We start from the raw sequence: 26391 nt of genomic DNA, 5'->3' as shown, positions 1-26391 counted from the left end.
GTCGCTTAGGCGGACTACATCGTAAACAAGTTAGTTTACTGGTTTTGTCATTGCTTTTTTTTTTCCCCTTTCAATATTACCCACGACGTCCGCACCGTCGCGTAATAAGCGTCAAGATTCATACGAAGGATCCTCGCTAAATTTATACTCCCGAGCTGAAGCTCTCTTTAATGATGGAATTGAAGCCCATTGCATGCACATAAAGAAAAATCTTAATGCCGTCTTTTCCGGACGCCCCTTTTTTTTTGCATAGTGTTCACCAGAGGCGCCGTGCGTAGGTCCCGGGTGCATTAGTCTCTGCTTCCCATGGTATAGAAGAAAGACCGACAGGTTCCCCTAATAGCCGGAAGCTCACATCGAGGAACCTGCGGCTGTTTCCAAGAACTGAAGGAACGCCCAAATGGTACGTGCATCGCCATCCTCGTTCTCCTCGCAGCCTGGTAACCACAGCTTTAGACTTTGCGGAAAGCATGGCGGTATGATAACTGGTGACAAACACTGGACGGCTTTACACAGCGGCATTAAAAAAAAATTAAAAATTCCCGACTCATTAGCACATCCTGCAAGGGAACAAAAGCGACAGCCGACGCACTGCGCGCTCTGCTCCACACAGACTACACGCAGTCAAACTAAAAGAACAAATACTCCGGCAGAAATTGAAGTCGGTTACCACACAGCACATACAATAGGCTCGTGATACTGAGTGGCGCTAAATTTAGAGTATCCACATTACGAAGGTCCGTTGCGAACCCCATGCTCAACAATGCGCGATTGTCCGTGGTTTGTTTTAAAGCGATATAGCGTTAAGGGTCGCCCGTCGTCGTCGTTGGCCGTCAGCGAAAAATCCATGACAAATCTCCGAAGAAGCAGGTATACCCAGGTGGCCGTTGGGCCACCAATGTCACGTGACTTTGCGGCGTCATCACAACCTGCCCACCGGATTGCGAGCAAACTGCCCGCCGTGGCTGGTGGCAGTTAAATGAACGATTGGTCGCGAGCAACCTATAGGTCACACAATCCTCAGCGGTGGCGACACCTGCCATCCCGGTGGCGCATCGCTTTAACCGCTGCATTGCTGCACCAGTGTGCCAGGATTGGTATGAGGTAGTGATCAATAAATGCAAAGTTAAGGATGACTAATTCTTCGGATTGGTTTAGTTTATGGGGTTTAACGTCCCAAAGCGACTAAGGCTATGAGAGACGCCGTAGTGGAGGGCTCCGGAAATTTCGACCACCTGGGGTTCTTTAACGTGCACTGACATCGCACAGTACACGGGCCTCTAGAATTTCTCCTCCAAAGAAATTCAGCCGCCGCGGCCGGGATCGAACCCGCGTCTTTCGGGTCAGCAGCCGAGCACCGTAACCACTGAGCCACCGCGGCGGCACCAATTCTTCATATATCGGGTATGTCCCGATGGCGTTAATGTGTTAATGAGCAATTCTTCATATATCGTCATTAACACATTAACGCCATCGGGACATACCCTTAAGGCGAAGCTTATGTTATCCCCTCCAGTCTTTAAGTACCCCGCCGCGGTGCCTCAGCGGTTACGGCGCTCGGCTGCTGACCCTAAAGACGCGGGTTCGATCCCGGCCGCGGCGGCTGAATTTCTTGAAGGCGAAATTCTAGAGGCCCGTGTGCTGTGCGATGTCAGTGCACGTTAAAGAACCCCAGGTGGTCGAAATTTCCGGAGCCCTTCACTACGGCGTCTCTCATAGCCTCAGTTGCTTTGGGACGTTAAACCCCAATAAACCAAACCAGTCTTTAAGTCAGTGTTATACGTGAGCAGTCCACCCCGCTGCCGCCGTGGCAGCGTGTTTCACGCGGCTGCTGAACAATAGGACGTGCGGGATCCAATTCCAGCAGCGGCGACCGCGCTTCGACGGGGGCAAAATGCAAAAGACACAGGTGGTCGAAATTATGCCGGAGCCCCGCACTGCAGCGTCTCTTCGTCCCTTCCAGCTTTCATTCCTTCCGCCATCCGTTCACTCGTGTCGTGGTTGCTGAGTTGCATACACGGAGAAGTGACACAGTTACTGCGCCCTCCTCTTTCCCACAACTAGACAGTGTACTTTCAGATTTTAACCGAATAACACCGATAAACATCCACCGATTAAAAAAAAAAATAGCTGTGGTTCAACCCGGCTGAACGTAGTCAGATCAGCGAAAGCTCTAAGGTATAGCACACGCCACAATCTTTTATATAGCGAACTGCGCGTCGCGCGACTTCCGCATCTATCAGCCCTTTAGTAAATTCTGCTAATTTTTGCACCGATAATCACAGTTTTTAGCGCTTGCACCGCGTAAATACCCGAAAAACACTGGTTCCCCATAAAGACACAATCGCCGAAAGACATCCGCCCATTTTTCTCAGAAATACATGTAAACACCGGAAAGTCCACGGCCTACTCATCAGCAATATTTCTGCTCTTCCGCCTATGCGCCGCTCCCGTCCCCCAGACACTGATGTAGTCACGCCAACACGCGCGCTCCGTAGGGTTTCCTCGCCAACAACGGCTATCGCTGGGGGGAAAAATAAAAAAAAAGGCCTCCATCGACTGCCTGAAGAAGCCCCTGTATTTTATGGAGGCCATTTACTACCTGTATTTTTCAGCTCCACCTCTTCCTCTGGTACCAAGATTACCATGCATAACTAGTACGGATTACATACACTCACCTTCCCGGTCACGCACGTAGCGCGGAGGCAAATGTGGATACAAATGTCACGTGAGATCTAGCCCCACAAAGAATATCTGCATTAAAAAAAAAGCACGAGAGGGCAGAAGGGAAGCAAGCTTCGCATTAAAATCGTCCCAGCGTGGTCCGACTAAAATTTAAAAAAAAAAAACACTATTTTGTTCGCTCAACTCATGGCGTAAAAGCAGAGACGCAAGCTTCTTCCGCCCTTCCCACTCCGTCCTCTTCGCCACCTCACTCTTTAACCTTAGGCGCAATGCAGAAAGTGTGCGAAAAAGGCGCACAAATCACGGGTGGCTCATTAACATTGCACACACACCACTCGTCAGCAAGGCCTGTTTGCACAGCCTCCGGCTGAAAATGGTCGCACCGCGGCGCCCCCTCTCGTGACGGCGTACGGTGTGCCAATAAACGACAGGGCAGCGCATAATGAATTCTCAGATTTTAAACAAACAAACAAGTGAACTGAGTATCGCGTGATCCACGCTATCAGCAGGACGTCAACAAGCAAAGTTGGGGCCGCGCGCCTGACACACCATCATCATCGATACTCTCACCGCTGGCGGAAAAAGGTGCTCAGCGCATAAATTTGCACCAAGATAAACACCACTCGCATTGCCCGGGAATAAAGGAACGATCGGGTCCACAAAAGAACCGCCGCTCCGTCCCGAATTGGGTGCGCGAGCGTTCCACAAGCGCGCGCAGACCGGAATAAACAGCTCGCGGTCACTGCCCACAAAGGGCCTCTGCTGTCAGCAATACCGACGCCGCTCGGCCCACTCCGTCAGTGATGAGCTTCCGTGCATACAAACGCTTCTGTTTCGCGCCGCGGGGAGGCGCTTCGAGCGAAACATGCATCGGCCAACAAGCGTCGACGCGCTCGCCAGGCAGGGAAATGTTTGATACAACACGCGGTGGCTGCTTAAGGCTGCGCTAACACGGTGTACCTGGGCACACGGAAACGTATAGCTAATGACGACAACGCCGGTGACCTTCCAAGCCATAGCCGAAAATTCGTTAAATTAATTAGGCTCAAAACTCCCTACTTCGGATGAAGGAACCGCATATATGCATGACTTATGTGAATATCACCCGGCAAGCAGAACAAGCCATAACTGCTCCGAAAAAATAAGCCAGGTAGAATTCCACATTATAAGAGACCAGGTTATAGCAGTAGTTTTTAAGCCGAAGTTATAGCAATAGACCTAGTCAGAACTTTCACCGAAAGCAAAGGAGCAAGCTGTACCTATCAGGTTTTAACAGAAGGTCTGTCGGCACTTGAGATCATAAAAAAAAAAACTGGCTGCAACAATAGCACGATTATACATACCGTAAAACAAAAGCTTCAAGAATATAAAATTGTTTTAACTTACACGGAGGGCCACAGCAGCATTTCAGGGAATGAGAATGTTGACCAACCAGCTAAAGAAGCTAGAGAGATAGGCACAGAACTTTACATGCCCATCTTAAAGCATTTTATCAAGCAGCAATACAAAACTAGCAATCACAGAAAACTTAAATAAGGCAGATACAAGGTAAAGTAATACAGATTATAATTTCAACCATTTTACGTCGTAGGCTATTAAAAGACATGGAGGCTTCCCATTTTATCTATTCCATTTTAATACAGAGAACGAAACAAGACGTAAATGTGGCGAGCAAGCCTTCGATTTCAATCGTTTCTTAAAAACGCATCCGGTAACAAGAAATGAAAGAGAAGAAATAACAAGAAAGCTCGAACCCAACATAGAGAGCAGAAAGCCATAAATAATCAAGAACAAAGGCGCAATCCAACTAATAAAAGAGTTGGTAAAGGAGATTTCGAATAACACATATGATTAACAGCATGTCTGTTTGGTCCCCGAAGTCACTCCTGTGGCCGCAAGGCAAGGAGCTAGCATGCTTTTACAGGGGCAAAGCAAGCAGTAAGTGTAACATCGAAGGAAATTGTTTGTTTGTTTGTTTGTTTGTTTGTTTGTTTGTTTGTTTGTTTGTTTGTTTGTTTGTTTGTTTGTTTGTTTGTTTGTTTGTTTGTTTGTTTGTTTGTTTGTTTGTTTGTTTGTTTGTTTGTTTGTGGGGGTTTAACGTCCTCAGGCTATGAGGGACGCCGTAGTGAAGGGCTCCGGAAATTTCGACCACCTGGGGTTCTTTCACGTGCACTGACATCGTACAGTACACGGACCTCTAGAATTTCGCCTCCATCCGAAGCAAATGCTCAACGCAACAAACATATGCTGCAAGATAAAACAAACCTTACACTACACCGGAAACATAGATAGGCAGTAAGTACCACTAACCCTGGGCCACAGAGCGCCACAATGTCGACATTCTCATCGGAGGTTTCCGATTGTCACAACAGCAGGGTTAGAACAACACAACATTCGGCCAATTTCGCCACTGTCTTCCTCACTGTAATACCGGCGAGATAAGGACCTCAGACGCATTATTCCATCCGGCTAACCAGCCACATTGCCGTCAACAGCAGAAGACAACCACCATCATGTCCCAAGCAGCACAAGGTAATTGCCCAATATTGGAAACGCACTCGCAAAGGTTGACCCTACGAAGGACCATCCATTTGCAATATTGGGCCGATTGCCTGTGCGGCTTGGGGTATAGCATCAGGAAAGTCACAGGCTTCATCAAAGCCCCACCTACTCCCTTATTTTAGCTTTAGAACAGGCAGTCCACTTCTCGGTAAAGGCAATCACACTATCTTCACTGTTCTCTTCTATCGGCAAGATCCATGGGGTCTTACCGATCTATAAAGGTACACCTGTAGAGGTATACCTCTAAGAAGAAAGTAATTCTTTTATACCCCGTCCAAACAACAACTCAAGGATCTTCATATTCTAAATGATAAACGAACTAAGAAGAAATTAGGGGTAGAAGGGGAAAAGAAAAACATTATAGTAAGAGCCCCGAGGGCCAGCCCATTCCCTTTGCTGGGGCTGCTGCTGGTGTAGATCCTATTCCTCGGCTTCGTTTGGTTTTGGTTTGGTTTGGCTTGGTTTATGGGGGCTTAACGTCCCAATGCGACTCAGGCTATGAGGGACACCGTAGTGAAGAGCTCCGGAAATTTCGACCACCTGGGGTTCTTTAACATGCGCTGACATCGCACAGTACAGAGTCTATCACACTTGTCTAGAGCGATCGAACGGTGTGCTGGGGAGCAGATGAATTTAAATCTCATTGCAGCTGCTTTGCTGGGGGTAAGGCGCTGGTGCCTGTGGGGTGCACATGTCAATTAGGCTTCTCCCCAGCGCAAGTATTCTCAGTGAAAGTCAATGCCTTCTTTAGAATTTCATATTATTTCCACCGGACGGCACCGCTCGAGCGTTCTAGACAAGTGTGATCGGCTCTGTACTCGGGCCTCTACAATTTCGCCTCCACCGAAATTCGACCGCAGCGGCCGAGATCGAACCCGCGTCTTTCTCGAGTCCTCAGCCGAGCGCCATAACCACTCAGCCGCGCCGCGGAGGCTAGATTCTATTCTTCAATTTCCTTTTTAACTCCTGCTAAGCTTACCCCTTCCAGCTTTTTTTTTTTTCTTTTTTGGAAATCCCCTTTCAGTACCGCCGTATCCTTTCGTTCAACAATTGGCTTCCTCCCAATTTGTGATACTTTAGTGACACGGGCGAGGTTTATATTCGTACAGCTCGCACTTACCTGCTTAACTACCATTCAGCGGCTTAAAACACAAGCCACACGAACCGTCCCGCTTCTCGCACGGTTGCGCGATACAATGTGACCATGCGGACACGCAGAGGGGCTCGATAAAGCACGCCGCTTCGGCGCAATCTGCGTTAATGAAGCAGCCCGAGCGGGGCAAGCACGCCGCCCATGCGATCGCATAATGACGCTGCAGAGCCAAATTAGCCCTCCTCTTGCATCAAGGCGAAGACGCCTCTGCAAATAACAGCGATTCCCGCGGAATACGCGGAAATGCAACTCGGACCCGCACACAGACCGCTCTGACGATAGTGTCCTCCTCATCTCACGGCGTGGGCTGCACGCGGCAATCGCGCGTAGATTCCGCTCCGTGCTCTTCGAATGAACGAGCCTACACGTGGGCTTCTTGTCCAGCATAGATCAAAGCGAGGAAGCCGCCGCCCTAAAACAAAGCTTCACGTCGTCGTCGACTCGTCTTGAAGAGAGGAGGAAACCCAGCAGCCTTTGTATACGGCTTTCCCAAATCCCCCCAAAATGCTCAGCTTGCGACAGAGAGCACTGCGACAGTCCAGATTTCGCAGGCAGGCAAAGGCTGACTCTACACTCCCGCTACTTGCAGCAGGTATAGGTCCTCCACTTGGCGGCATGCTCCCAAATGAGCCGGAATACGCAGGGCCTCAAATCGCCATGGGCTAGCGCCGAACGATTACGCCGCATCTCCTCCCTTCTCTGCCTCATCAACGAACCGAAGAAATTATGAAATGAGAGGCGGTGAGAGAAGGATACGAATACAGCGAAGCTACACTGCTTCCAGCTCGCTCGCGACGGTTCGTACACCCGCCTACCGGGTTCGTAAGGACTAGTACGGGCGCCAAGTTGAGCGCACAGCCCGACCGATGCCTGACGGGTGAGTTATAAGAGCACGACGGGGAGGCGCTACACTCTAAATAAAAAGGAGTAAAAAGGGAGTACGCAGTCCTCTAACGCACGCCCTTTTAAAGCAGGAGTGCGCCACGGAATAGCTTACTCCCTCTTTACTTCCCTATAGGCGTATTCGTGTTTAGGGCGTACTAGTGCCGCACTTCGGCTACCGTAGTGTGTTCCCCATTGGCGCATAGCACAAAGCTGCACGCATATGAACAGCCAAATAAACAGAAACACCTTTTCCCAAAGTTATTTGGAGGGCTGTATTTGCAACAGCAAGACCGTTTTATGGTGCTAGCGCAGCTTTCTGTCGCCACGAAGCCAATAATAAGCTTCACTCGAGGATGTTAACCGCATCGGCCTCGCCTTGACAACAAAACGGAATCTAAAAATGAAAGTCCACACAAAAGCAACAAATTACAGCAATTAAAGCTATAACTGCCGTCAACAGGGGGGCAGCTACGAAGGTGGCCTTCAACCCTTAACAAAAGTTACGAAAGTTAGGGTCATACGCGGAAAGTGCTGGCATCGATCAAGCATGCGGCTGGGAAGCCACTGCTTTTATTTTATTTTTTCCCTAAAGGGCGGAAACATCCTCACCCCTCTGATCATCAACGGCCAAGAACCCTTCCAGAACCGTTGTGACGCCGTAGCGACTGGTCACAGGGAAGGAGCGGAACCTCTTTTACCTAAATCTTTAACTCCTTGCATGGCGCGCGCTCTTCCCAACTGCATGAGGAGCCGGTCGGCCAGTTCCCAGATGTAGCAGGACCGGAGAGCCTGGCTGGTGTAGTGGGACCAATTTTCTTCTTCGCTCCCATTCGACTGTCGCCCTTCTCCAAGACAGCCATCGAGGCCAAGGCATTAAACGATTCACGGGCCTTCCTAAGCAGCTACCAATAAACACAGCACCCCTTCACTTCCATCAACACCTATTATGACCCTTCATCCCTTCCCCCAATCCCCAGCGTGGAACAACTGCGCAGAACAGACCAGATCAGAATAGCCTCTATGCCTCCGATTTTATTAAATCTTTCGCTTCCTCTATTTCTCTCACTCTCACTAACCCAAAACCAGTGCAATTTCCCCGAGAAAAATCTCCCGGGACTGCTACCCCTGTCCACTCAAAAGCTCGACACAAATTGCAATGCCAGAGAGCTACTCCCACACTGGGAAAAGCAAGCGCGATGACTTCCTCGCCTCCAAACGGGATCCCTCCCTTTTTCCCGCCAGTTCTTCAAGGCGCCCTGCTCTTCTGGGGAAGGGGGCGTGAGCGTTTCGCGCCCTTTCCCTCCCTTTCCCCTCCTACTCGGTGGGGCGCGCCGCGCGCGAGTGTTTGCTCGGGCCCGCGAGCGAAGCCCCGAGCGCGAGCACCGCCGCGCACTCGGCCATCGTCCCGCGACCGGGACGCACCGCTCTCTCGCCGCGGGCGCGCGCTCGCTCATCGCACGGTGCAACTCCGCTGTTCACCCCAGCAAGAGCAGCTGACTGACGCGACTACGACCACGACAAAGCCGCCCTTTGTCCAAACAGGTGAGCGGAGTGACGCGAAATGAATGCAACGAAAACGTTGCGAGCGGAAAATCGGAGTCGGAAGGAAAAAACGGATACGGCGGGAGCCGGAACGCTAGGGACATAGCGATAATTAAGTGCCCGCTATCATCAGCCTCTCTATGTTCGCTGCCGTACGAAGACCTCTACAGCTGACCCCTAGTTCCGCGCCAGCCGCGCCGGTTGCCAAATCCGCATTTATTCAAACAGGAATTAGGAAAGAAACTCCCACAATCTTGTATCGCCATACGAATTTCTGAACGCATTGTCTACGTTTTCCTTCCTTTAACATCCGCTCTGTTACTCGAACAGATCGTCGCTTCACCTCTTTGTCGAACTGCGTACTCCCGATCGAAGTTCACTGCCTCTTAAATCACCCTGTGATATCATTACCGCGAGTTCGTTCTGTAATCGCCGCTGCTCTCTGCCTATTACGTCATCCCTATCCAGTTCCCTCTCGGCAGATCGCTGCGCTGTCCATTTCCAAGTCTTTTGTTTAGCATTCAATATATTCAGTACCAGGTGCTAAAAGAGCACAGTTGCCCGCAAGTTTACTGCCAACAGTAACGACTCCCGGATATGGGACTCGACCACTCGCCTCGATGCATATAAATCTTAGCGGCTACGACAGTCGGCTGCCTGAGCCCGATGTCGCTGCTTCCGCACCGGGACGAGGCGGCCGCCGCGTTTCGGTGTGGGGCGACGGAATCGAAAATAATTTCCGCGTGCTGAAATTTCGACCCGGAATTCGGAGCTCTCCACTAATGCAACGCTCGTAGCCCAAATATCTTTTTTTTTTCATGTGCGAATAATAATTCTGCCCTTATATACGGACTGAAGTGAAATTGTAAATTGCGAGATTTAGTGTCCTGTCCTGAAGCGACAAGCAGGCTATGACGGACGTCGTAGTGGAGGGCTCCGGATTAGTTTCGACATCGCGCAGCGCGCGGGAGTTTATTTGCTTTTTCGGATAGCTTTCGAATCGCATGTCGCGTGCTCAAAACTGTCGGTTCAGGAAAAAAAATTACACATTAACATGTCATCGAGATGGGCCGGGAACTGGCTCAGCTACCTACCTGCGTGAAATGGGTTTTAAAACAACAGGCGCGCGATAAAGATAGTGCTAACTTGGAGAAGACAACGAGAAGGCTAGCTTTCTTCTTTGATCACCGATATTTAAGCGCCTGCTAGAATCGTTGACACGTCAGTACAGGCTTGTAAACAAACATTTGTAGTCTGGAAACTTAAAGTTGGCTTATTTTTCGCTATTTTCTTTTTCGCTGAGCGACAACGTGAAATCGCCTTTACCAACATCTGCATCACTGCGCATGTCGAAAAAAAACAACAACAAATTTTCTGCCATCCCAACAAATTTTTTGCACGGTTTTTGGCCATGAACCTGTCGTAACAGAAATTTTTGTAGTGACTACTGTCAACCGAATTTTCTGCAGCACTGTGATGTCCTTTCTCCTAATGATAGACCAACAGAAATGTACTACTGAAAGTTATTACAATACTACAGAAAACCTCCGGTAACTACAAAACTGTGCCGTATTTAGGGCAAGATTCTGTCCTTTTTCTCTTGGGAGGCGAACGCAGAGTGTTCTAGAGATGCAAAATAGCGACTCCGTTAGAGCTCTCTGAAACGAACTGCACTCTGCAGTGCACCAGCGTATGCCCTTTTTTCTCTTATGATGCACTACCCTCATATCTTTGTAACAGTGTGAAAAGATGTGTATCCTGGCGCACAGAAAAAAAAAACACGAATTTAAATCTCTAGCACTGGCTCGAAATGGCTAAAGTTGATTCAAATTGCCTACAGCATCCAGGAATTGAAATCTACCTGAAATTGAAATCCCACATGAAATGCATGCACGGCCCTATGGCCCTATGGCTAAAATAAAATAAATCAGTAAATAAACTGCGCATTAAAGAAGGGCAATCTTGTCAACCTAGCTTGAAGTAAGGAAGAAAGCTACATAAGTAAACGTTGCGCACGCTCAGTCAATTCTTGAGAGACAACCTCCATGCGCGTCAACTTCTCCACGTCCGAAGTGTCGAAACCAGCCAACTAAACAAGCCAAATCACGGCCTGGTCCACTCACTATCGGTTCGCGATACACAGAACCCACTGAGCGACGGTTTTCGATTTGTATGCTCGTCACCGTCATGCCCGTTTGTTATTCAGCCCACGCACGTGACGCAACAGGCCTACTTACGCGCAAGTCCAATCAATTTTCTCCGCCTTTCCAGCACGGCTTCCACGTACCCAAGTCCAGAGTACGAGAGTATTCGTGACTCCCGATAGACCTGCTATCGAAGGACGCGTTGCACTAGCAATGCATCACGCCAGCGACTAAACCTTTAGCACCAACACCATCAGTATCGGGAAGATCGAGCGGCCGTGGGTGGTGACACTGTGTAAGCGGTTTTCCATACTTCGACAAGATCGACTTGCGCCGAACCGATTTAAATTTCTCTTCTCACCCCACGCATCTTATAATAGAGGTTTTTAGCATACCGGAGACGTATCAGCGTGGACGTATACCGAGTTACCGGACGCATAGGTGGGGCCAAGCGGGGAACCCGCGCGTGCGTAGCCGGCGTCCTGGGTACACGTCTACGCTAGTGCGTCTCCGGTACGCTGAAAGCCTCTATAATTAGGAAAATCCGATCCCGGTCCAAAAGCACAACAAAAATGCTTTGTCGTCACAACAGAATTCTTTGTAGTTACTACAGAAAAGTACTTCAGAATTACAGCCAACAGAAAAGTACTACACAAAAAAACTTGTAGTACTACAGAAAAATACTACACACAAAACAACAGAAAAATCTGTCGCTACGACAAAACGACGAAAAAAAAATATATTAGACACTGTTCTGTCGTTTTTTTTGGTTTTTTTTTTTTCCCCGACTGGGGACGTTGCCGCTTTTACTACGGCCACTGTGTTCTCACTGCGCAAACTGGGTATGGGTCCCACGCGTTTATGGATTATAATGCACCCCCGGTTTAAACTGGTAACGAGCAATTTTTCAGAAAATAACCTGGGAACTCGAGGCAGAAAGAAACAACTACAAGATATGAGATATGCATGTATTTGCGATCAATTTGCTCACTTTTTGCGAAACCTAAACGTAAATTTAGCCTGAAGAAAGCCCAGTTTCACGCACTGCTAGAAATACACGCAAAATACGGGGAAACGCGCAAAATTTTTTGCGTCCCATTCATGTTATCTGAGGAAGTCTAATGCACTAGTTCAGTAAGAAAAGCCAAAAATGCACTAAGAAACATCTTCCTATTCAGGCTCAGAGTTTTTGTTCACGACTTAGTCCATGTTAAAGCGACCTCGCTTTCTATCTCTGACGGCATGGTTGACTGTCGCCGGTGTTTGATCGGATCTCATTTGTGATATCTCTGAATAGTTTATTAATGTTTCGCCGGGCAGAGCACTGTTCTCGTGTGTTTCTCCGAGCACGTTTTTACGCTCGTTCTGCCTTTTCCGTGTGAAATTTCCCACAATCTGCATTCCCGGTTGCCAGGGCCGCAAACAGGCACCGATATGCTCAAGCGGCACATGATCATCAAAATGTAAATGAGTATTATTACAATACTAACAATAACAATGAGAAATAAAAAGAGATATGTAAAAACAAACCAACGAAGCAACTGTCCAACGATATTCAAATGCGTAATAACGCGTGAAATACGCGGTTCATGGTCGAACGCTCTTGTTGCCGTGAAAATGCTGCAAATTTTTCTGAAATTAACAACAAAAAAAAAACTCAACAGACAGCCGCCTTCCATTTTCACGCACTGCATACGTAGAAAACGTCGCTGCGTCCGTGGCAAACTTCCTGCGTGTCTAACGTAACTAACAAGGTAGTTGCGAGCTCTGTCCATATAAGTCGACATAAAAACAGCCCAGCCTCAACACTGTACACTCCAGTTCTCCCCACACAATTAGCGCCGTGTGCAGCGCTTACGGAACGGTCCCCGTAACACGCAGCGAGTCTCTACGCGGAACCCTCCTCGCGTGGGATCGCTGTCGTCTCTTGCCTTCTAAACGGCCCGCTTCGTCCGAACAGTTTGTTTCCTTTGGCGGTTTCGCCTTCTCGAATAACCAGAGCCGTTTTCGGTTTCCAGCATTTGAAATAGGAAGCCGATGAGGGGCTTTCAACGAGGTACCACTCCAAGCTCTTGGCTTACTCTGTTCCCCCCCCAACCCCCTTCCTCAAGATCACGAGTGAAATGCGAAACTCCGCCTTTCAGCAAAAAAAAAAAAAAAAAAGAAACGAGAAGCAGTCATCACAGGGCCGCGTACGCCGACAGCGTTACTCTATCTTTTTTTTTTCTTTTTCGCCGCGGATTCGGCAACAACTAGCGTTCTACGTAACGGGATTCAGCAACAACGAGAACTCTGCGTTGTACGTAACGTGGGCGAAGTGTCGGGCGTCGATACCCAAGAACAAGGACGGCACGTGTAGCCTATACACCGCCAATCAAGGGCAAGCCTTGGGTTGATGGAAAGAGCATCATAGATGACCTCCACGAAAAATGCGGCCCGGTCGTTTTTTTCTTCTTCTTCTTCTTCTTTATCTTCTTTTCCAGCTCTCTTTCATTCGCAGATGAAACACTGAAGCAAGCACCCTCGCCGCATTCGGCTGACAGTCCCCCGCATCACCACCCATTTTTTTTATATATATACACGGTCTTAAGCGAAACGTTCTGAAAGAGTGAAATAGAACTTGCGAAACATAGCTTCAGCGCACTTCAGGGGACGCCTCGAAATAACGCTCGCTAAAGTGAAAGGTCGTTCAACTGAAATGAGCACGCTGCGGTTTATTTTGATGAAGTGAAGCAAACGTCACGCGTCCGAATGTTTCCTAAAGGAGCTTATTTCACAATTTTGAAGACTGCACGCGTTCTCAGTGACCTTGAATTACAATGAAGCAACTTTCAGCTGAACTTTGCAATATAAAAAGAACCAAAACAAAAACTGCCACTCCAAAAACCAGGGTTACCGCGCCGTTACACGAAACGGGATTGCTTTCATGGCTGCAAATATACGAATGCAAGTGATGAGGGTAGCTCATGGAGGAAAAAAAACTAAGGAGGGAGCGTGACGTCACGCGGCCAGCGTTCGCAAGCCGAGTTGTTTTGAAGTCGTTTTCTCCCTCAGTTTTTCGCTCTCCGAGGCAGTCCTTTGTTTTGGTTCTGGTATGTTTTAGTGCGCGCGTATGCGCGACCCGCGGCGCGGGCGTCTACAGCAAGGAAGTTGATCTACAGTTAGTCTGCCGCGCTAATTGACGCATGCGCGCACTCAGCGGGGCTAGACTTTACCGCACGCTATCACGTGGTGCGATCACGGGGGGGACACACTCTCTTTTTTTTGCTATATCTTTACTTGTTTAGACTAGGCTTCAAGGTTGTCGCCGGACGCTCCCTCCTTAGTTTTTTTTCCTCCATGGGGTAGCTAGCCAGCGAGATATATAACTGCAGTTAATAGTTCCCTAACAAAACACGGCACACTGGTAAAACTCCTCACTCAAGGCATATTATTTATATAACTGCACGTTTCATACGATAGATAGTTACGGTAAAAACAAACTATTTTATTACGACAATTTTTTCGGGTACGTTCGATTGCATGTAGCTTACATAGATGGCGCCAGCTATACCACAGACGGAGCCAAGAAACCGCGCAGCGAGCAATGTGCCAAGAGGCTGTCCTTGTATTTCGCCTCCATAGAAATGCAGTCACCGCGGCCGAGATCAAACGCGCGACCTTATAGAATCAACAGCCGAACGCCACAACCGCCGATCCACCGCCGCCGCCAAACTTCGTTTCGACATCGCACGAGCGATCATGCCGCGCAGCACATTTTTCGAAACTTGCTTCTTGTTTGTCCACCTAGATATGTGAGACAGATACTGCGCCATTTCCTTTCCTCAAAAACCAATTATATTACGCTTCTTGCTTGGACCACGTTCGTAGGCTTTCATCATTCGGGAGCAAACGAAGCGGGCAGGTGAAACGAAATACTGTTACGAATGAGTATGGCGCCGTCAGCAAAGTATATACACGACTGTTTTAAATTCTCGGCACGGAGGTCTACGTCGTAAAAGAAAAGTTGACAAAACGCTCGTATGCGCAATGACGTTTCAAATTTTATTGCCTAAGCGCTCACTCAAACATAAAACCGAAAACAACAGAAACCGGCTACCGGCGAAAAACGAGAATTAAATTTATAAAAAAAAATAAAGAAAAGTATTTGCTGTCTACCTTGTCAGTAAAAATGTGTGTCACCAGGAAGCACTTTGCGGGACCGGCGTGGCCCGTATTATAACGGCTCATATAGACACTACATGATACAACTATATTTCACGGGCCATAAAGTTATTACTGCAAATTACTCTATTGTTTACAGATATTTCATTACAGACACTTCACCATCACGACAAACTGCTTCATTCTGAATACCATGTTTTTAACTCTCACTGCCACAGTATTCCTTGCAACTCTGTGAAATTGGCGCTTCCCACTGGTGTTATAGCCAGTGCCCCTAAAATATTAATATTACTTGCGCGTGTTGACCGGTACCGAAAGTAGCAGCCGATCATGCATGCCTTGTCTTTCTGCCACAAACGAAGGGGTTAGCAGAAAGCGCGGACACTACATACATAACGCATAGCATGCTTTAGAGCTACCCTCTCAATGAACGACTTCCTTCGACCAGCGATTTCCTTCTGTCGCTCTTTCTCTTTGCCTCGCTCTTTCTCTCCCTTCTCTTCATTCACAAAAGGTGCTGTCCATGGCAATTTGAAAAAGAAAAAAGTGCGAAATTTTCCTCTGAATCTCAGAAGATTGAAGCCAATCAGCCGAGCAGCTTGCAGCTCCGTTTGCATGACTGTGAAAGTTTACAGCGCATGGAAATTCCCCGCGCATCATGATGATGCGAAGAGCCACGGTCTACATTTAGCGGCTATAGTGACGAGTCGCACGAAAGGACAAGCAGCCTTTTCGCTGTTCGAAAGTTCGCTGTCCGTTCAGGACGCTACGGTGCGCCTCTCGAGATGGCCAATCAGAGATGGACTGACTTAGCTTCCCTGCTGTAAGGGCGACCACGCGTAAGACGCTCCGCTTCTCGACCGACAGTTATTGTGCCGTTATTCAGACGTCATTCGGACGTTATTCGGACGTTATGCTGCCAGTGGTCTTGATCACGCTTTCGCATTTCACGCCCTGCAAGAGAGCAAACAGATTGACGCAGAAATGATAGAACGGTCCGTCTCTGGCGAGCGAACAATTACAAAAATTCCAGCCTCGAGCATCAACAAAACCCTCGGCTCCGAGAATCTGAGAGAGAATTTTACGCTTCTCTCGGCGAACTACAGCCGCCGACCTTCCGGTGTCCTGGCGACAGCTTTAGAAAGGCGCATACGAGCAAAAACGCGGCCGCAACGAGAGCAAAACGAACTAAGTTATGCCTTGCCCGACACGTCAGCCCCGAAGCAATTCCTGCAGTCTTCCAACGCATCCCAGAATGAAGTTTTCGAAGTAGCGTGTTCTAAACACACCGGGCACGCAAATAAACTATTGCGCGAAAAAACTATGATTGCGAAAATCAATATACTGCCCGTGTATGGTACGATGCCTGCAAGAGTAAGAGGGGGGGGGGGGGGGGGGCGTCACGCATCCGAGGTCGCGGCTCCACGCAAACAGATATACGCCTCCGGCAAACGTACTTGTGCAGAAGACCTACATCCGCGCATCAACGAGTGCGCCTCGCCCATAGCAGTCCTCGCAGTGGGTTACTAAAGGATATGAAAGGCCCTGTCACAGAAACGGTGCAGAACTAGGTCCCTCCCACGCTCCTCGTCTTCGGCTATGCTTTGCGTGACCGTTCCTTTCCCATATACCGGCCCGCTTCCCGCTGCCTGCCCTCAGGAACCCATAAACAACAACGCTGCTGTCGCCCACTCAGGCCTGAGCACGGTGCTTAGACGGGTTATTTTAGGCAGAAGCGCTACGCAGCTAGACCTCGGACGAAAAGTGAATAATGCGTGAAAGGCCTATCTGCAGCAGGCTGTAAGGCTTCTCTCTCCCATAAAGCTCCACCAAGCCCAGCTGAAGCGTGCCTCGCTGGAGTTGGACCCCACGTGTCGGCACTGCAGTTCTGCGGGGAAGCTGTTTTTCAGGCAAAACGAAGAAGTCGAGACTGGTTTCTACGCCTGCTTTCTGGGGAAAAAAATCTAACATTTGGTTTGAGGAACGGAAAGGCGCAGTAACTGCCTCTTTTTTCTTTTTTTGATGCACACCCGGCTCCGGAAACTTTTGACCACCTGGGGATCTTTAACCTGCACTGACATCGCACAGTACACGGGCGCCTTTTGCGCTTCGCCTCCATCGAAACGCGGCCGGCGCGGCAGAGTTGAAAATCCGGGTATTGGTGGTTTTTGGGGAAAGGAAATGACGCAGTAACTGCCTCAATACTCGGTGGACACCTCAACCACGCCGTAAGAGAAGAGAGGAAGGTGGGAGTGAAAGAAGAGAGAGAGACAGAGGTGCCGCAGCGGGGAGATGAAATAGGAAGAAGGTGTAAGATGAAAAGGAAAGGCGCGGTATCTTCCTCGCTTGACTGGACACCAGGAATGCACCATAAGGGAACTGATGAAGGGAGTGCAAAACAGGAGAGAGAGAGAGAGAGAGAGAGAAATTTGGGTACATCCGACGGGTGGCCCTATTGCAAGTGGTTGCGGATTTCGGTTTAAACAGAACAGAAAGGAAGCATACACGTACGCCGAATCACTTCTCGAAATTCGGTTTCAACCGAGAAAGGTGGGTATCGGCAAAGCTAGCTGGCTTAATTTTTAACAGAGTACGAGTTACAATCAGTCACCAAGTGCGGAAGCCAGCGCAGTGAGGCAACGGGATCGTTGGATTATGTAGCGCAGATGTACTATGCGTTGCGATACGCAGTTTCGCTACCTCACACAAACGCGGGGTGCACACCGAGAGGTCCACTACGCCGTCGTACAGCATGTAAGGACACTGTCAAAAGTTTTTAACTGAAACAAGTCACCGTCAACTCAGAACTATGAACACCAATTTCAAAAAAAAAAAAAAAGTGCCACGTTCTGGGTTCCAGTTACACGGCACTTATATTGCTGCCGCCATCGTGGTCGGAGGTCCTCTGGCTGCCTCTGTATTTCGGCGACGGCCCCGTATCCGGTACTTTTAATTCGAAACTTCGTTCTCGGGAACGCTCCTTCCACAGCTCGTTCCCTGACTGAAGGTGAACGAGTGAGGAGTGTTTCGCCAACACGTCACAAAGGCACCTGCATTTATCCACAACCAGATAAGATAAATATTACACACTAAACATAAAGGAGTAAAAAGGGAGTAAGACGTCTTCTAGTGTACACCCTTTCATGAAAGGGAGTGCGCTGGAGGACAGGTTACTCCATTTTCACTCCCATATAGGCGCATTCTTGTTTAGAGTGCACTTGACTTTTGAGCGCTCAGGGGAGCCATATATATCGCAGATATATAGCGGTAATACATCACGGGAAATTATATTCGCCGGCAAGACGCCCGGAAAACTGAGTTCGGAAATAAACACGAAAAAGTAGTCCGGCCAATTTTCCAAAAAGAAAAAAAGGCGAAAAGTCCAACCCCCGTCTCTGCCGTACTAGCACGGCATCAACCGCAGTGACTTTAAAAAATTTCCCCAGGCCCAACCCACGCGCTCTCGGGACGATGATGTCGCAATACATACTTGGGTCTTATTACCCATTAATTCAAGAAAGCCAGCGATGCCGCAGGGTGCTTCGATCAAAGGCTTCTGCGCCGTAAGTGTGACGCAATTCAGCCCACCTCTAAGTTACGGCAGTCGGGGGCACCTCACAGGGGCAGCCGCTTCAGGATAGAACCGAACGAGAACGTGAACGGAGAGGGATATAAACCCGAAGCGTATACGGCACTGCCGCCGACGACTACTACAGGCCAAGGATTTTTTCAGCGCCGGCGGCAACCGGCTATATTTTAAGCACCGCTTTCAAAGCTTCGGGGATCCGCGGATTTTACCCATTCGCGGACTTTGGCCAAGCCAAGAGAAACAACAAAGTGCGCCGAACGTGAGAGGGTTCGAACGAACAAGAGAAGCTGATATTTCAAAAAGGTTTGCGGAGATGACTTGCAGCGCAACAACAATCCCGCTCGTGCGCTCGTTCCTAACAATGTGAACGATGTTACGTAAATACTGTGAAGCTAGGCATACCGAAGCGAATGCTAACTACCAAAGGCCAAAAAAAAAAAAAGGACATTCGTGAAACTCCGCTAACTGTGCTCAATCCACATTCAATGCATTGTGGAACTGCTCGATCACAAAGCACGTAGAACTGCTAAAAAGAAAACACCAGTGAAAAAAGGGTGTTAAAAACAGACTTTCCGACGACCGTGTACGTTTGCAGTCTTGCAAAGCACTCTGCTGTCAGCATTGAGGACAAAGCGAGAGACAGAAAGAAACGGAGAATAAAAGGGGGAGGGGGGGCAAGGAGTCACGGAGTACGCTCTGAAATTACTACCTCATCACAGCGCTAGCGACTCAAATCAAAACCTTAGGGCGAAACGCACTGATCGCAGTGCAGTCAACCCACGTACTGCCAATTTAACTGTCGAGCCCTGGAGCTAAAACCAAACGCAAGTATAAACGACACGTGGCGGTATAATGCCGGAGAGAACTTGATATGCTTCCCTGGAATCGGTGTAACGACGCTAGAAATTAAGGCTGAGGAGAAGAAACAAAAAAACTGCAAGAAAGCAGCGATGGGACCTGAGGAACCGCGCTCTTACACTCAGCCAATCTGCTTATAGTGCTGAAAAGTGAAGCAACTCAGCACCGAGCGGCCGGCAGTTCGTGACAGGGAGAGACATTTGACCTGCGTAAAGAATCTCGTCAAAGACCAATCACCATCGAAAAAGAGTACCTGCTGTACGCCTCCGGCTACCACTTGGAGACAGATTTCCTGCTTCGCAGGGTAGATTACTAGATGAAAAAAAAAAAAAAGAAAAAGAAGCGACCATAGCGAAAGAAAGAGATTGTAAGAAACGCAAACAGGCGTCTGACAAACTACGCCGAGTATATGCATGGGCTTCAGTACCAGAGATCATAGCCGTGCAGTCTGGAAGTCAACAAAAAATACCGGCCCGCCGCGGTGGCTCAGTGGTTACGGCGCTCGGCTGCTGACCCGAAAGTCGCGGGTTCGATCCCGGCCGCGGCGGCTGAATTTCGATGAAGGCGAAGTTCTAGATGCCCGTGTACTGTGCGATGTCAGTGCACGTTAAAGAACCCCAGGGGGTCGAAATTTCCGGAGCCCTTCACTACGGCGTCCCTCATAGCCTTAGTTGTTTTGGGACGTTAAACGCCAATAAACCAAACCAAACCAAACCAAACCAAACCAAACAAAAAAGAAAGAAACAAACGGCCAAGCAAGAGGCAGTCTAAAAAAGACAGATACGGCGGCCAGTGGAGCAACCGCTTTGCACACACACGAGCACGCGTCAGTTAATTTTCCACCAGGTTATACTTATAACATTTAGCCCAGGAATGAAATTTTGTAGCGTTACAAAGTCCTCTATAGCGAGCATACGCGCATACCGTAAAACAACAAAAAAGAAAGACTTTCGGTGAGCTAAATGAAGCTGTAAAACTACTCCGCGCACACGTATACACACACTAGTGCGCGCGCGCACACACTCTACGTAGAACATGAAAGCTAATACAGCTTAATCTCGGGTGAACGAACGGACAGGTCCCCGCAGCGAGGAAGCAGGACGATGCCACAGTGTGTCTAGCAAGAATATGTCCAATCAAAGCGAAGGAACACACAATGGAAACGAGAAGACTTCAATCACGCTGCGTCAACGTTACACCACAACCCGCCGCCTGCGTCGCGATTAGCCATGAATGTAGACCTACGCCGTACGCACACAGCCATCCCGTGTAAACAGCCCGCTCGTACATACGCGCACATACATCATGCGGTTTCCGGAACTGCAGCGGCCCCTTCGCGAGCTACCGTCGCGCCCTGCGACCACCAAGCGTACCCCGATAGATTAGCCCCCCCCCCCCCCCCTTCCCTCTTTTCTGCGGGACTTGAGCATACACGCCTGGGCGGCTCACCGGAGCAGCGTCCACAACGAAATGCGAGCCGTAGAGCTCGTTGAGAGTTTTACCACCCTGCTTCTGTACAGTAGGAGATAACACAAGCTCAGACACTCTACAGGCTCAAGCTGCGAACGCCATCTTAATAGGCCAGGGCGAAGTTTTGACAACGTAATTTCGCGAGGCATTAAAACAGTCACAAACGCATTTATTTAAGCAGTACCTGCGTTAAAATGAAACTGAGTAGTCCCGGTCCCAGAAAAGCAGCGAGACCACCGTACGGGACTTCAAATGGGAGCCCCAACGACGAATCAGCGGCCACGACTGTTATGCGTTTCTCTCATCCTGTTTCCACGTCAGGAGCGCCAACGAAAACAGTAAAACTGCACAAGGCACAGTGCCCCTACGCGATAACTTCTACGCATGGGTGACGTGGGAGTATATTAACGATCAGACTTACTATTCCACGCCTCCACCCTTGAAAGCGTTTAGTTGTAGCAGTTCTCGAAGCATAAAAATTACAATCTTTCAACTGAGCGATTCTCGACAAGCAGATTTTTCGAACACTACGCGCGACTTACTAGCTTGCGCGGGCAGCCCTGTAATTCCGAGGAAGCGTGGGGACGAAAGTTCCCCTGACCTTTAGAAAGATACGCAACTTCATAGCGGGCCACGCCACACCACGCGACTCAAAAGCGGCTGGCGCGTAAGCCGACGGCAGCGTTCACACGTGCCTCTAGTGATGCAACAAAGCAGAGGCGCCCGCGTGAGGAGCAGCGGTGTAATATGCGGCAAAGAATGTCACTTCGCAAGCATCGCCTCTGCGCTGACAGCTCACTCGCAGCAAGTCCGAACGAGCTGGGCGCCACGCAACCTTAATCAGCATTTCTGTGCCAACCATTGTAACTGAGCGTTCTATTTTTCTACTCCCTGTTTTTACATTCGTTTCAAGATTCCACACCTTCCTACCAAGGAAAGCTTTTTCTTTTCTCTCCATCCGTGCCGTGCTGTTCATCACTGCTCCCCCCCCCTCACAAGACAAAAGGAAAGCCATTGGAGTCGTTTGTGCAGCGCGCGCTTTTGGAGCGCGCTTTCCGCTCCAAAACGAACGCACACAGACTCGGCACACGAGGGCTGCACAGGGAGTCTTCACGCTGCATTACGTAAAGTCAATTTCGACGGCGCGTGGATGCTCCCGAAAGGCAGAGATCTCTCTCCGCTCCAGAGGGGGCTTCACACAGTCCCTGCCAATATGCGAGGCGCACCCACTCGCAAATTCCGTCACGAAAAGCACGAGCTGCGCACACGCGACGTTAAATTCGGGGCCGCGGTGACGCAAGAGGCGGCAGCGTCCGGTGTCGAGGAAACAATGCGTTCGCTCGCCAGCAATCCGCGCAAGTCGCTCGGCCGCGTCTCGCACGCGCCGCGCTATTCCGCGCCCACCGAGACGGTGCTTCCTCTTTCCATTGAAGAAGCACGCGCCGGGAGGCGTGTAAGACTTTTTAAGGTGAGGAAACGAGCGCGCCCACGAGAGTTGCGCCGCACCGGCCACGCCAAAGGTTACGAGAAAAGCAGTCTGCTAGCAGTCGCGTGCGCTCATTCAAGAGGGTTATACGTGCACTTCCGTTGGAACATTGTAACACCTTACACCGTAACGCTTACGACACGCGTCACACTGGACTATACTTCCTCGAACGCGGGCGTCCGCCTCCGCTGCCGACGCTTCGCCCGACGTATATGCGCACTCTTGTTCTGTGCGGCCCTTTGTACGTCCGTCAGAACAATGAATGCCGCTGGGCGGACGCGCGCAGAGCCAAACCACCAGCGAAATATCCCACGGATCGTCGTTAGAGCACTAGCGCCAGCCTGACAACAGACAGGGCATACCAAAGGGACGCTGAAACGAAATTGGAAATGATCGCGAAATCGCTGAAGCCGCGCTCCCGTTCGTGGAGATACTACCTCCTGTTCCGGACTCGATTGCGCGAGGTTTTGCGCGCCTGGCTTCACGCTCTACTCTACTCGAGCTCGCGTCAGTCACCTCCCGCGCACGGAAGGGGAGAGGGTGACGTCACGTACACTGAGGCCGAGCAGCGTTCAGATGCCGCGTGCGTGCCAGTTTGGTCCACGCTTGGCCAGTTCCGAGCCGGCGGCTTGTGCAGCACTGCTTCCAAGCGAGATGACACGATTCCAGTTCGGCCTTCGAAAGTTTCAGCGGAAGCGAGGAGAGCGGTTCAAATCTTTGGCGGCTCTTTTTGCGAAAGTTAAATCACCGTGACTGCATCAGCACACAGCAGCCGCGATACAGACATAACTTGCAAGTGCAGAAAGCGACCAATGTCAGGTACAGATAAGAAAAAAAAATGGCTGTGGCTTAGCTTGGTTCAGCCCGGTAATGGCGAAAGCAATATCCGTAGCTACGCCATGGTTCAGCTGGTAGTGTAGCTGGTGGTGGTGCTTGTGGTTAGACTTGTGGTGATGCATCGGTTATACAATCCAATCCAATCCAATATGCTAATATGGTAGCTACCGGCCTCGCTACGCGACGGGCTGAAAGTGCAACTAGTATTGCTTTCGCAATAAAATTTTAACGAACGCAGCTGACACCAGTGCACAAGATAAAATGAAAGCCCTAGTGTCCACGAACGATAGTTTGTCTCTCGAAGAGAAAAAACAACCGCTGAACGCAGAGCAACGTAAAGAAGCGCAAATCGGAGACCCAGAGCCGTATATTCCCGAAGGGAATATACGGCTCTGCGGAGACCTTGTGTACGACCCGAGAGACGCGATCGTTGGCGCAGAGCGAATCGTATACCAATACACGGCACTCACTTCCGGCGCTTCGATAAACAGTCAAACGGGAGTGCTGGATGCACAGTGCAGTGACTTCGCTAAAGCGGGTTCATCGGGAGGCCGACTGCCCCAAGTCGCGCCACAATCGCCCACATCGCGGCTTTTCTAATCCGACCGCCACGTGCCGCGATCGTCGAACGCCGACAACAAACTTCCGAATCCGACAGCTACCGCGCCTTTCCTTTCCACACGACCTCGCCCTCCTCATTCCCTACAGAGCAAGCAAGGCCTGCGAGCTTTAAAGGAAATGACTGCATCGACCGAAGCCAATGAATCTGCCGGCCTGGCGGACGACAATCTCCCGAGCCGACCGGAACTATTAAGGACCGCCGGGCGGCGAGGACAAGGTTCTTTAATCTGGCAACGCGAACAGCAGGCGAGCGCTTCCTTTTCTTCCGAGAGATGGCGCTGCCGACGCGAACAGCGTGAAGTTCTGACCTTCCGAGCCGGAAGCCCGTTCACACCATACGCAGCGTAGGGGGGAAGGGGGGCGTCGTCTTTTACAAATCACCCCGGCGACGATATAGTGACGGCCCGCGATTAAAGCGCGGATAAGCGGATAACGACCGAAGAAGCCATCGAGTCGGCGCACGTAGTACGGCTTCGAGAACGGCGCTCTGCGCGTACACGAGGACAGGAGCCATTGACGGGCAAGGGCTATCCGGAGTGCACGGCGCAAACATCCGAGTTTCGATCCCTATATACTACGTCGGGCGGACGTCACCGACATACGTTAGGCTTCAAAGGTTTCTTCCCCCCCTCCCCCCCTCGCACTCTGAACCCTTGCGTGGGCGAGAATGGAGCCCCTGCCGTTAAAGCAGGGCGGAAAATTGAGGAACCCCGTAGAGCCCGTTTACGACAACCGGCCGATGAAAAGTCGCGTCACAGCCTTTATACACAGAGCAGTGTTTTCTAAAGGTCGAGTTTGCAGAGACTTGCGCGACGACCCCTTTAAATTAGTCCGCACACGCATATCCGTATTTGGCGCATTAATGTCATTCAAGTAGAGGCGGTCTCAACAGAAATGCCGAACGACTGGAAAGCAAGGACGCCACAACCGAACATACACCATTGCTCACGCGAAAGCTGCTTGTATTAACATTTTTCGCAGGACTCAAAGAACCGGCGTTTCGTGTATAGGATATAGCACGCCAACCTTTTCCTCCAATTTTTCACTCGTCCAGTTCCGATGAGTTATGTGGACTTCAGTACTTATGCTGGCCTCTTCGACTTCACCACGACCTCTCAACCGCCACGCGCTCCCTTTTTGAAAATAAATTATCTCCTCTAATTCGCTTCGCCACGCACCGAGGACAATGGAAACGTCCCGCTCGTCAACATCGTTAGACGACTATATCTATACATCAAAAGTTATCTTTTTTACATCAAAACTGATCTTTTGCGATCACACCTATACCGACACTACACCGCGCAAAACATGCTCGACGCAGCATAAGGCTGATCCAGCACCTACTATAGAAGAAGTTCGCGGTAACTCATACAGGCGCGTCAGCGCCTGTCCGCACAAGGACTGCCTCGAACTCCTACAACCACACACGTCAAGCAGCTATTCGGACCACGCGCGCCGCAGCACACATAACACACACACTCAGAGCTTGGATGCGTGTCTCTGTCAAGCTCGCGCGAAAACAGACCGCGGCGTGGCGTGCAAAAAGGCCCTCGGCCGCCGAGAAAGAACCGTACAACACCAAAGCGATCTCTCTTCCCTGTATATTCGAGGAGCCAGTTGCGAGCACCCCCAAAAAGCAACGCGGGAAAAATAAATAGGATGCGGCAGGCTACGCAGCTTCCACGCGTGAGCGCCGAGAGACAGGACCATCAATCAGAGATAAAGCTTGCGTATAAAGCGCTGGTTCCGAGACAGGGCAGGCGCCCCCGCCATGTGGCTGGGACGCCCTCGATAAGCTGATGTGTTCGGCCCTCGTGTACCGAAACGACGGATCTCCTGGTAGGCCGAGCTATACGAGTGCGCTACGGAGACCTCACTATAGAATGGGCCTTGAGGGAAGAAGGAGAGAAAGCGAAGACGAGAGTCGAAGTTTCACAGCCGGCTACAGCTGGTCTGGTCCGACGCCCGAACAACGTCTCCCGCGTTGCCGCGGGAAACAGAGAATGGCGCGATCCACAATCGGGCAAAACCCAAAATGAGACCACACGTTCAGCCACCGTAGAGCCAACAATACGGGTGGTACAAAAAGAAAAAAAGTATATAGCCCTCTGGAAAATGATGGATGACAGTGCATCGGCTTATGCCGCGACTTAACAAGTAAATACCCGAAAGATCGCGGAAATAATTACTATTTCCAAAATGCACATTACGCTTCAAATTGCGAAAAAAAAATGGTGTTCCTACCGTACTGATGGCTAAAAAAATTCAGGGGGGCATTTGATATGCATATGTAGCTTCTCCAGCTACATATGCGTTGGAAGGAAGTAGCGTAGCCATTAGCACGCTCGGCTGCGGAACGGAAGGATGGTGGTTCGAATCCCATCATGCACAAAGA

At 50.0% G+C, this 26391-nt stretch overlaps 2 protein-coding genes across 5 annotated transcripts in view; one reads left to right on the top strand and one right to left on the bottom strand.

Annotated features, from left to right (window-relative positions):
• LOC149340832 (uncharacterized) overlaps window positions 1-26391 on the bottom strand; it is a 127328-nt gene that overhangs the window by 70845 nt on the left and 30092 nt on the right. The window contains exon 5 of one of the 3 annotated variants that reach the window (XM_089549728.1): window positions 16536-18185. The exons of the other annotated variants lie outside the window; for them this stretch is intronic. Coding sequence (XP_089405854.1) covers window positions 18085-18185 — 101 coding nt within the window. The 3' untranslated portion in view covers window positions 16536-18084. Of the gene's footprint in view, window positions 1-16535; window positions 18186-26391 lie in introns of those variants that run through there. 3 annotated transcript variants of the gene reach the window in all.
• The window catches only part of LOC149340833 (uncharacterized), a 38801-nt gene continuing 21061 nt past the window's right edge, over window positions 8652-26391 (top strand). For both annotated transcript variants that reach the window (XM_089549730.1, XM_089549731.1), the window contains exon 1: window positions 8652-8827. The gene's annotated coding sequence lies outside the window, so the exon portion shown is untranslated. The remainder of the gene's footprint in view (window positions 8828-26391) is intronic.

Source organism: Amblyomma mixtum, chromosome 6 (genome assembly GCF_055824585.1).
Source record: "Amblyomma mixtum isolate Tamu chromosome 6, ASM5582458v1, whole genome shotgun sequence".
Lineage (NCBI taxonomy): Eukaryota > Metazoa > Arthropoda > Arachnida > Ixodida > Ixodidae > Amblyomma > Amblyomma mixtum.
Note: the sequence above shows the minus strand (reverse complement) of the source record. Positions and strands in the feature narration are given on the sequence as shown.